General features: G+C 34.5%; 1 protein-coding gene across 1 annotated transcript; it reads left to right on the forward strand.

The window, feature by feature from the left end:
* Positions 1 to 105: 105 nt before the first annotated feature.
* On the forward strand, positions 106 to 13,132 carry LOC116771100 (ubiquitin conjugation factor E4 B). Its single transcript, XM_061523223.1, has 18 exons — positions 106 to 289; positions 441 to 1,049; positions 1,543 to 1,681; positions 1,758 to 2,326; positions 4,233 to 4,481; positions 4,873 to 5,113; positions 5,374 to 5,547; positions 5,795 to 5,915; positions 6,266 to 6,397; positions 6,880 to 7,095; positions 7,547 to 7,889; positions 8,240 to 8,335; positions 8,566 to 8,838; positions 9,144 to 9,257; positions 9,596 to 9,716; positions 10,604 to 10,710; positions 10,829 to 10,922; positions 11,553 to 13,132. Exons 1-18 carry the CDS (start codon positions 266 to 268, stop codon positions 11,612 to 11,614), a joined length of 3,684 nt encoding a protein of 1,227 aa, XP_061379207.1. The 5' UTR covers positions 106 to 265; the 3' UTR covers positions 11,615 to 13,132.
* Positions 13,133 to 13,134: the final 2 nt, after the last annotated feature.

The raw sequence follows: 13,134 nt of genomic DNA on the forward strand, positions 1-13,134 counted from the left end.
TTGATTGGTTTTTCAAACGAACCACAGATTACAAGTCTTTGTTTGGGTAAACTGAAGATGACGCATGTGTTTTCAATACTTTCTCGTCATCTATTCACAAACCTCATAGGTAAACGTCAAATAGCCAATCGTCTCAGCTGAGCCCACTGCTTGACGTTGTGTGGCTTGCTCCCTTGTTCAGTCTCATTCGATTCTGAAAAATTAAATTCTTAGAAAAATTCTGATCAATTCATAATTTATATAATCCTGGAATCTTCTTTCCAATATGAGTGAACTTAGTCAAGAAGAGGTGAGTCGTATTTCGTAAACAGTCCGTAGTGTTGTGCGTTTGCCAATCTAATTTCGTAACAAAACAAAGCATTAGTGCGTGGTGTTTAGATTTGATGGTAGTGTAAAATTTTACACGTGTGTTCTTAGTGACAATTTTAACTACTTTCCAGATTCGTAGACGGAGGTTGGCTCGACTCGCAGCCCTCGGAGGGACGGGCTCTTCAGTTCCAACTAGTCCTCCCATTACACCTGGTGCATCAGTTCCACCAGACGTTCTTAGTCCAGGTCCACCGTCACGTTTGTCTCCAGCGTCAGTTCCACGTAGCTCCACAGAAAATGCAGACAGTAAAAACAAAGAACAAAACTATGCAGAGAACAAAAGTGATGTGTCAGATCAAACAAAAATACCAGCTGATGGTCTAATTGTTACAGAAAAGCCAGATAATAATTTATTAGACGAAATGCCAGATACAAAAATGACAGACCTTTCTCAAACACGGCAGTACAATAGTTTTGACTCTATGGGAGAGGACACATTGTTAAGCTGTGGGTCAGTGAGAGTTCTGCCTCAGTCTACTGTCAGTGGGTCAGAAGGTGCTTCGACAAGAGAAGATAGCACATCACGTTCAATTTCTCCAGCACAGTTTGTAGAACCACCACCAGTTAGACCCAGAACACACAATGCTTCACCAAGTTGCTCAAGACGCTCTCTTTCAATGGAAGTTGATGATGTTTCAGAGAGAAATTCACAGTCTGAACAAACACAAGAACCAATGGAGGTAAGCCAATTTAAACTTGTTTTTCAAAAATAGCATTCTTTTAATGGAACTATATTTATAATTGTACATATGTTCATATTATGTTTACAATGTCATATGTTATACAGAATTGATCATTTATATAAATGACTTTAATATTTGTTGTTACTTGTTTATCATAACATGTTTGATGCCTTTGATAAAACTCTTATTGGCACAGCGAGTTTGCTAATGGCTACTTTATAATAAGAATGTTTAATACATTATATATACATTATTGTTTTGTCCAAAGAATATATGCACTTCAAATAATATCTATGAGATGTACTTATAGTTTTGACATAATCATGTTTATATATAATACTCATATAAAAATCCTCTATATATAATACACAAAAATTTTTATGTCACCTGATAAGTTAAATGTAAAAAATTCATCTCTATTACAATGTGCCTTTATGTGTTACTAGAAGTAACATGCATTCTTTCATAGAGATTTCTTTTTGTATTTAAGGTTGAAGATGACTCAACACAATCTCCTGCTCGTAAAATTCAAAGATCTCGTACTGTAAGTTGCACAGAATTAACAGAGGAACAGTTAAGGAATATTGTTGCCAAAATATTACAAGTTTCATGGTCAGATGACAGTGCTGGTGAGATCCATTCTAAATTAATAATTTGCGATTTTTTTATTTTTTGGGTCGGAAAAATTAACAAATTTTATTCCAGGTGGCATTTTTGTGCCTTCAGTTGCGGCATCACTACTAGATAATCCCAAACTAGGTTTAGAGGAGATAGCATCAGAGGCATTGATGGACACACTTTGTCAGATTATAGACGGAAACGATCCTCTGAATCAGAAGTTGATTGCTATAACGGAAACAACAAAAAGGCTGAGTGAAGACTGTGGTGATGGAGATGATTTGTTGACGAGCGGACATCTCGGTTCTGAAGCGGATGCTAGCAAATCAGACTGCCCTACACCATCATTACCCATTCAGAAACCAATGCCCTCCCAAGGTTTAGCAGTCAGCTACATACTGAAATTCTACAATAACATTAATCTTTATGAAAGGGACCATCCAAAGAAAAGCTCCGAACCACCTCTGAGTGATCTGTTGCAAAGTTTCCGAACGCTGCTCGTAAACAATCTAGTATTAGTGCTGAGGGGGAAATATGATTTGGAGAAATGTCGGAAATCGCCTCTGTTACCTTACCTCTTGATTGGGAACACTCCGATCGGACTGATACCTGAAGTTCTCTTAGCGACATATCAGGATAAAGAAGCTTTCGAGGAGGTGAGTTTACAAAACGAACCTAAATTCTGAAAGTCTTTATGAAGATAATTTCACCATATTGTATTATTGTAAGGCTGGCTGTTTGTTACTTACGTAACTATAAGTACAGAACGTTTTATATAAATACAATTTCTGTAACCATTGTTTTGAATCCTTATAACAAAGCTTTTGCCTGATAAAAAAGTTTTCGTTAATGCCGGTATAACAAAATAAAATTTTCACTGCTCCATACGTAGCTTTAGCATTGAGCTTTTGGCATTTCATGTCCATATTTAACGGTTTTGGAATTAAGTGCTATAAGAGTAGTGCTTCTATAGTTCAGGGTCATATAAATCAGAGATTTCTAGAACGTTCCTAAAATTTCTATTTTGCGTAGTAAAGCCTCAATTTAATAATTATAAAATAGAAGTAGTATAGTATGTCATGTAAACTCAATAGTTCACAAAATATCTTAATATAAAATCTATATCAATATATGTGTTGGAGTACGCTATACGTAAAATTAAAATCACTAAGGTAAAAAAATGGCCAGAGTATTTATTTAAATTACTGATCAAAACAATTTATTTAAATTTATGATCAAATCTTAACAAATAGAGAGAAGCACTTGTAAGAATAAGATACATATATTCTGTATAGTCATATGGTGCGCGACATTGTCGCCGTTATATGGGGCCTTGTTTATTTTGTTCAACGCCATTTAGTCTACCTCTACTCCGGTCCCCTACCCCGCCGGTTGAAATGTGACATGTGATAGATAAGATGCTATAAACTATCACACGAATAAACTTGATATAGCAATAATTAAACCAAAAAGTAATTTTCTCTGTTAATATTGATTCATTGGCAATAGCTTACGAAACCTCTTATACAATTTGTACCTAGTTTTAGTCGACGGAATGTCTTAAATGTCAGTACCAGACAATCGGATACGAAGCAAAGTGTAACTAAACTTATTTCTGCTTGGCTAAACCTTTCAGATTATTTATTTGATGTGTTTTTATGACGTTTTGTTTTATATGCATTTTTTCTTACGTCGTGGGTTCAATGACATTGTTATCCTATTAACATTGTAAACACACTAATTCCAGCTATTTTTGCACTATTAAGACGCCAGAGATAAAAATAATCACTGTGATTACTGTCTATCATCCTAAGGATGAATTGATGTAACTTATTTAATTTGCAATTTGTTGTTTTGTCCCTTCATAACCAGACAACTAATGAAATCAGATCAGAGCGTTGTCACGCACTATACATCGTCGCCTTCCGTGTTAATATTTATTAACTAACCCTTGCCTACGGCTTTGCTCGTATATTAAATCTCGTTTCATATATGCGTTATCATGCTTAAAAGGTTTAATAGGATTTATACAAGTTTCCTTCGTCTAATCCTGACGTGGTGACAGTGAGAATTAGCTTAGGACAACGCCTTTTCGATTTGAAATAAATTATGAAAATGTATGTTTAATAACTGAAGGAGTAATAACAGCGTAAGAAACATATAGCCGAATTGAGCAATTTCTCTGTTTTGGAGACGGTTGTAGAGTAGCCTAGGTTACTTCTTGAAAATGCTTTTTTTTGTGCATATCCGTTTAGTGACAGTTGTTAATTTGGAATAGCAAAAAAATACTTTAATTTTATTAATTTGTTTTTAATATCACTAAAGATCAATGAATATAACTAAGTATTTTAGAGACAGTTTTTTTATAGAACCCGTAACGTTGAAGTTATTGAAAATGCCATAATTAGCTATCAGCTGATCCAGGATATAGACAAAGTTAAATATGTAAAAAATTCTTGAGTGGCTAAGAGGTTTTATATTTTTCTATCTGCATGTCTCCACCCTGTATAATCAAAACATAATAGTAAATATAGGATGTTTTATTTAACTTTCTTTTTGCAGGTGTTCGTGCCGCTGCTTATGGGTGTTCGTGAAGAGATGCGTCGATGTGTGTCCCCGCTGGTAGGTCGCGGGCACGGCGCACCGCTACGTGCTCTACGTGCCCTGTGCGAGCTGCGCGCTCCCCCACGACACGCCGCACGGCCTGTGTGTGCGTTACTGGCACGCCTACCCTCGTTATGTCCACCATCCGTTACCACAGCACCGGGGCGAGAAATCGCCAGAGTCAGTTTCCTTGGACCCTTCTTTGCGGTATGTATTACAAGCATGATGATTAGGTAATCTAACAATTCAAGGTTACATTCCCAGGAATTCGGCTCATTATAAGCATAGCTATTATAAATATCTCAAATTTTTATTTTTCCAATAGAAGGTATTTCCAATAATACACTCCTTGCTACAATAACTGCGGAAACTGTTCTGGCGGCTTGTTTTTCACCTTATGAAATAATTTATTGTAACATAAGCTGTACGTTTTTCCATGAATAAATAAATAAAACTCTACAATTATGGTTCCGATCCAGCATAAAGGTCTTTTGCAGTCTGGACACTAGTAACTATTACAAAGCAAATTCCATCCCAGAAGCTTGACGAGTAAATCAAAGGAGATATATAAATTTTTGTTAATTATTACGATTTCCAGATATCCCTATTCGCTGAGGAGAATCCCCGTTTCGCTGAGAGGATGTTCGCGGGCACTGACCAGAGCCTGTCTTTCGCCCTGCAGCGTGAGGTGGAAGCCAGTCGGAACACACTCCACAATATCTGTCACAACATACTGCTATGTCCCGACGCAAGGGAACCATTCCTTAACTACTTCGCCACATTACTCCAGAGGAATGAGCGAAGAGCACAACTACAGACAGATGAACGTTCCCTGGCTGGTGCATATCATTTTATATATATAATAATTTCCCCAGTTTGGTAATATTCTATATAAATAAATTACATGACTCTGCATTAATGATTCGATGTAAATTTATTTAAAACAGTTCTGCAAAAAAATACTGTCGTAGTGATGTGCTATATATTTTTTTTTTTTTGAGAATGTAAAGATTATTATTGAAGATTAGATAATTATAGTAATTGATTAGTTATAACAGCTGACATCACTTATTATAAAATAATACGAATAAATTACCAGGCGACGGCTTCATGTTGAACGTTTGCTCGGTTCTCCAACTACTGTCGGTGCGCATCAAGATGGACCGCGTGTACGAGCTGTATACCTTCCAACCGGACACGTGGTACAACGTCAGGGATGAAACCCGCCTGTATTTCACAGCACAGGAGGCACAGGAATGGCAGGACGCTCTCAGTGAGTACACCGCCTTATGTATGTGTGAACTTACCCCTACGCCTAGGCCTACGCCTTATGAGCAGTGCACAATGTCGTAGACGCGATCAGAAGCTCAAAGGTTTATGGGTATGAATGAAGTATTAAATAATATATACTATAATATTAATTCGTTTATTACATGCAATAAATTATTAAGTTTATCAATTTACTTTATCTGATATCGTCGGAAAATACCATTATATAACTATATAATTTTATTCCATAGACAACGATCCAAACCACGAATGGCCGGAAGCGAAGTTTCAGACTGTGTGTTGGTTCCTGACTCTCCACATGCATCACGTGGCGCTCATACCCGCGCTCCACACGCACCAGAGACGCATACGGTACGAAGTCCCTGCAATGATGACTATCATGATTGATGACATTTTTTTCCACCTTTATAACTTTACTGATGCCAAAAACTTGGAAAGTTAGAAAGTACTTAAATTAATATACGCAATGTTAACTTATAAATTAAATACAATCTCATTTCATGTATTCTGTCTATCATAAGCTTATCCAGTTTAAAAAGAAAAAAAAGTTTGAATGTTACATAAAAATATGTATTCCAATTTCAAACTAATCGGATTTTTAAAACCAACATCTACAGAAACGATTTGAAAATGGAATCTTTTTCGTTTGAATGGATGTATGTTAAAAATATTTGTCAGTAAGGCTAATTATACTTGTTCAGTGCCTTCCGAGATCTTCAGAAGGTGATTGAGGAGCTGATGGCTGCTGAGCCTCAGTGGAGGAATAGCTTCTCAGCGTTCAGGAACAGGGAACTACTGCGACGATGGAGGAGACAGATCAAGAGGCTACACCGGTACTATATATACTGATCTTATTTTAACTTTTATATGTATATATATGAAAATATATGACATTAAAAAAAACCTCATTGAAACCGCCTTTTAAAAAGTATTTTTGATTAGAATATAATTTTTTTTTTTTTAATTTTTCCAATCTTAGTTTGTGTACAAACTCGAAAAAAACTCAACTTAAACCACCGAATGGGACAGATGTGATCATTTTTAACTGAACTAAACTGACTAAAATTTATAATTTCCTCGTTATTTATCGATATCAGAGAGTGAACAATCATTTTAAGAAATTTTAATGAATTATCTATTGAAATATTGAGTATACACGTAAATAAAACTAGTTTTTTTTTATAAGTCATAGGAACATGGAACATAATGTAGAAAAATATATTTTAAGTAAATCCAATGAGATTAGTTTGATCCGATAGCCAGATAACTGCTATGTAATGTAAGTATAGTATACAACGTTAGTCCGTGTGAATAGTTCCAAGCAGTGTGCGGAGACGGCTCTCCTGGACCCCGAGCTGATGCGGCGAGGTGTTCAGTTCTACTCGTCCGTGTGTTCGCTGTTGGTCCGTCAGCTGCAGTCGGCGGCGTCTACCGGCCCTAGCACACCGATCGCCTCACCATCACACGCCTTCCGCGCACTGCCCGAGTGGTATGTGGAAGACATCGCGGAGTTCATGCTGTTCGCCGTCCAGTGAGTACACGCCCTTATTATATACGCTACATTAGTAGTACTTTTGACATTCGTTAGCAACACGCTATATATTACATACATTTTTATTCCAGATATCATAAATATAATCTTATGTGCAGGTTTGTAAATAAAAACTCGGAATCTGTATGAAGTGTGATGATGTAAATTTGTTGTAAGAGTGTTGACTTATATTATTCTTGTGGTAATCGACACCTGAATGCAGATCCTGATGCAATACTCGATTATAAGGATTTGCTAAGTATGTAATTATTTCCTATCATAATCATTACTGCCTCAGCAGAGAGTAAAGTGAATGTTATTGATGGATGAAGAACCAAAATTAATACAATCGCGTTAACTCCATTACGTAACCATACGACTGTATCAATTTTCTCTTATGTAATCAGTTTCATGTTGATAATGTTTTTAATAGATTCTGTGTCCATTACAGGTATGTGCCACAAACGGTGGCCTACCACATAGAAGACCCGATAGTAACCTGGCTTCTGAGCGCCATCTGTAACTCCCATCTCATAAAGAACCCGTACTTGGTTGCAAAAATCGTAGAGGTTTTATTCGTCATCAATCTATCCCTGCCGATGAAGCTGAAGAACGTCTACGAGAAGTTCATGGACCATCCCATGTCCCAGACGGCGCTGCCGAGTGCCCTGATGAAATTCTACACGGATATTGAAACAACGGGCCAGAGCACCGAGTTCTATGACAAGTTCACTATCAGATTCCACATCAGCATCATACTCAAGGGAATGTGGGACAGACCCATACACAAACAGGTTGGTCTGTCTTTATATAAACATGAATATTTAAAATTATTGAGTATTTTTTTTTTTTGTGTGATATACCATGGGTGTTTGGTAATCATTATACAAAATAAAAGCACACTTGACCTTAATTACTTAAACAGAGTTCAGTCCCAAGTGTACGTATACCTTTAGTAATTGTTGCTCGAAAAGAAAAGTTTCGTAGCGTTTGACCCGATACGGTATAAGCTGTCTAAAAGGGTTTAAAAATTTTAATACGACCTGCTTTTTTTATGTTACAGTATTTTTTTAGTATAAGTGACTTTTGCAAAAATAAAGTGTTTAGTAAAGTGTGTAATAAATGTATCCTTTTACATTTACAGGCCATCGTCAAAGAATCCCGTTCGGGTCGACAGTTTGTCAAGTTCATCAACATGCTCATGAACGACACCACCTTCCTCCTCGACGAATGTCTGACGGTTGGTAAACAGTTGGCAGACGATATCAGTGTGTAAAAAAAGTTACTGTGTAATATTTCGTTAATCGTTTTTTTTTTTGTGAGAGGTATTTTTAAAAAATATTTTTCAAAGAAAATAATTTTATATATTGAATCATGATGTACATTATCATAACATAAACAACAGGTCCTGATTAAACTCAGTTATATGAAACATGTTTCTAATAATTATTGCCGATTTTCATGTTTCAGTATCTCAAACGTATCCACGAAGCTCAAGAGGCTGAGGCCGAAGGCTCGAGCAGCAGCAGTAGCTCGAGTGAGGCTCGAACTCGAGCACTCGCGCAGGACGAGCGCCAGTGCCGCTCATACCTCACGTTGGCTCGAGAAACCGTGGACATGCTCGAGTACCTCACAGTCGACATCAAGGAGCCCTTCCTGCGAGCGGAACTCGTTGACAGACTGGCGTCCATGCTCAACTTCAATCTACAACAACTCTGCGGGCCCAAGTGCAATAATCTTAAGGTAATCATTTTTTACTTTTTATGGACCAACTGACGTAGAAAGCAGTTTGTAAGAACAAATTATTAGCCACCTATCTATAAATTTTGCTCATTTTCTCCTTACCTTACCTTACCTTAGAAATCTTTTACTTCTGTTAAATATTAGTGACATAATTGCTAGCTATAGTCTGTTACGAGTACAATATTTATTGTTAGGCTAAAATGTGGTGAAAGTTGAAATATACTATACAAAGATGATTATTTAGTCAGTATATGTTGGTTTAAACATAAAATCTCTATAATATAATAATATCTGTATATTTCCAGGTCCGCCAGCCGGAGAAGTACGGCTGGGAGCCGCGGCGACTGCTCAGTCAGCTCGTCGACATTTACCTTCACCTCGACTCGCCGCAGTTCCACGCCGCGCTCGCGGCTGACGAGGTCCGCCATATAAATATATCAATATTAACCGACATCAAAAAAGCCGACAAGCAAATTCAATCAATTGGTCGCTACATAGTTTTATTAAAGTATTGTTGCTACAAATATGGTGTTTTTCCTTTATATGTAATCGAATCAAAATTTATTCAAAATTGTCTAATTTCTAAATAAAACATGACATTGTTATATTCTTAATTTTCTTACAGTTTAAGTCATACATTAAGGTCAAGTCACTTTTGATATTCCTCTCTCTCAATATATTTGTATTTATTGAAACTTTTAAAATTAATTTTAATTTGGAGATGTGTGATGATAATCATTATTAATGTACCTTCCAGAGGTCCTTCCGCAAGGAGTTGTTTGATGAAGCAGCGGTTCGTCTCGCCAAGTCGTATATTAAGACGCCCTCAGAGATAGAGCGGTTCAGGACTCTCGCTGACAACGCGTACCAGATCGCTGGTGAGTTTATACAAATTTATTTCATTGCATATTAAAACATCATTAGGCCTATTAGAGCAGGGTAGAAGCCTTTAAAAATAATAAAAAGTGAAAAAAAATAGTAGGATGAAACCCATTAGACAAGGAGGGGAATATTATAAAAATGTAAGGAAAAATAATTTACAGGCAATCTGAGGTCGGCAAGTGTATGCGGGTGGGTTTTTAAGTGTAAAAAGAGGCTTTTTCTCGATTTCCGGCAAAACTAAATGTCCTATGGAAAAAAATTAAATGGCAAAGTTGTAGGTAATAAAAAGATCTAAAACTTTTATATTTACACTTTTTTCACATAACCTCAAAATTTATGTGAAAAATTCAAAAAACCAAGTTCTTGGTTTTTTATTTTTATATTTTACAGAAAAAAATTATTTTGCCTTGAAATTTGGTGAAAACTTACCTTTTTAAGTCCCAAATACGCTGTTATGTAATTTATTTAATTTTTTATGGGAGTTACTAAATTTGTTTAGTAACTCCCATTTTACTAGTTACTATACTAAATAGTTTACTATACTAAATTTGTTAATATTCTCCTCCTTGTCTGATGGGTTTCATCCTACCATTTTTTTTTTGTTTTAAAAATTATCGACACTGGTCTATATACGTTTTTTCGACTTAAAACCTCCCTTTAAATATTTCATGTAAAAAAATTATAATAGACAAATAATTTAAGTTTATTAGTAATTTTGTTTATATTATGTATTTAATTTCTGCAAATGCTGTTTCCTATCCTTGATGGTTACTGCAATCTTTGTTTCCGTCTATTGCAGCTATTTCCGTCCTGGCTTATTAAATATTTGTCAATATAATGTCTATTAAAATATTAAAGACTCAAATGTTATATTAATTTTCAGTATCAAATCAGCAGAGAAGTGACGAATTCGCGGACGCACCCGAAGAGTTCAGAGATCCCCTGATGGATACCCTGATGACTGACCCGGTCACCTTACCTTCCGGAAAGGTAATGTTCGATATTAGACGCTCTCATACATACTTCAACAAAAAAAAAATACGGATATATTTCGAATCATTATTAATTTTATTGCATAATATTTTATATTATTTAAATATGTTTTTAGGTAATGGATCGTTCGGTGATCCTCCGCCATTTGCTTAACAGCGCCACCGACCCTTTCAACAGACAACCTCTCACTGAGGACCAGTTGCGTCCAGGTAAAACATTATTTTATATATACGTAAAATATTCCACGAAATGAAATAATAAGCGGGCTCTAGTGATAGGACTATTCGTGAATAGTTTAAATTTAATAAGAAAATCTAAATATATGGATATGCATATTTTATTGAAGGCAGAATGAATATAACCGTTTTAGGATCTCATAGAGAAAATAAAGTTGTATAACTCAGATTACAACTCTGATATGTATATATTTATATTTGTACCACCAACTTTATATATTACTTATATTGCAGGTAGGTTTTAAATATAAAATTTAATAAAAATAATAAGTTTCAGTATAAGGTATAAAGATTTGTTATAGTGACAATATGTTCACAAAACCGCATATAATTTTGAAGTAACGCCTGTATTTAGATTGTTGATATAGATAATGATTACTAATTAAGAGGATTACAAACATGATACAGCTACGTAAAACAGGTCACAAAAGTTAGCAAGATATTTGACACCATCAAACATTAAAGTATTCGCGAATAGTTATCCTGTATCTGTTATAAAAAAATATTATTAAGTTATTCTATTGTTAGCATTTTGTTTCTAATAAGATAATAAAAATTAAATTGTAATTATAAATTAATAATAAAAAATATATATATTTCCAGCAACGGAACTCAAAGAAAGGATATACCAATGGCAACGCGACAAGAAAGGATCGACATCCTAAACCTTCAGCCAAAGCTAAGTCTGATGTTTCCAATGTGCGACATAACATGTCATACATTATATATGTTATATATAAAGACTAATGCTGGGTGTGTCCAGCGGCCGGACTATTGTCCCGATGGATGATACTATAAGTATGTGACAAGCTCAGAGCTCTCCGAACGTTGTATTAAAAGCTCAGAGTTATTAAATTGTTATTCGAGCATGCTGTTAGTTAAATTATACCACCTTATATGATCCAAGTTTAAAAATCGAACTCTGTCAATTTGACAGGTTACATGTGTTACATTCACCTATTTGGAAAGAAACCACATTTTATTGTTAGGTTTATTAACATAGAAGATTTGAAAGAATTAAATTTCCTGAATTTCCCGTCTATTAAAATTAATCTCATAAATAAAAGTATAGAGGCCTAAAGCATACCACCAAATCTTTTCTAGGTATAATTCTAATTTTACTGCCTTTATTCTGTGTGCAATGAAACGGTAGTTGATGTGTTAAAATACGATTACATTATTCCTTTGGAACTTTATGCATGTTTAAATAATGACACTAAATTTACAAAATGTAGTTATCTCCTTTAATGTTAAAAATATATATATATATGTAAAAAAAATGGAAGTAGTATGAACTATTTTAAAAGTACCCATGAATGAATACATACATTCTAAAGAATCCAAGAATTTATTGGTGTTCATGCATACAAAGGTGTCAAATTAGACTATAACTGTACAATACATACATAAACTAATTAAAATATTTTAAAAAAATATATAATTAAAACTAACATATATGCATGCATCTCCATCAAAAACCGGTGTAACAAATTAAATTTAAATCAAGGCCATTTCAACTCTCTTGTTTTTATAATATAAACAAACATATATATAACCTTAGATTACATGAAAGTTATCTTAGAGGCCTCTAGTGTGAAATTTATTTTTATGGATATATTAAGTGAATATTATTAGTAAAATATAGCCATATAACCACTACCCATCCTCGAGTAATTTTATATTTATTGTCTCATTCTAGTCTTTAAATACACAAACACTGATAAATTCTTGAATTCTTAAAGGAAACCTAGTTTTTGTTAGCTGTTATTTTTAATATCTCATGTATTTTCTAATATCGACGATGTGATTTTGTTCCTTTATTGATAGTTTCATTATATTTTAGTCAATATGAGAATAATCACACTGCATTTCAATAACCATAATCTAATAAATGTATGTAATAGTCTTAGACGGTTATAAACAATCAAGGCCAACTGTTAAGCTCAATATTTTGAAATGCTATGAGATTTAAAATTATTTTTCAATGTAATGCAATTTCTTTCCTGTCACTGCCAAGTTTATCAATTTAGTAAAATAGAATGGCATTTCCTAAATTATATGCTTCATTCAATTTACACGGTCTCATTGTACTATAATTTGACTTATATTTATCTTATATATTATAAAGATAAAGATTGTATTATAGACCTTATGTTAATGTCAATAAAGTATGAGAAAACATTCT

This window comes from Danaus plexippus, chromosome 17, assembly GCF_018135715.1.
Source record: "Danaus plexippus chromosome 17, MEX_DaPlex, whole genome shotgun sequence".
Taxonomy (NCBI): domain Eukaryota; kingdom Metazoa; phylum Arthropoda; class Insecta; order Lepidoptera; family Nymphalidae; genus Danaus; species Danaus plexippus.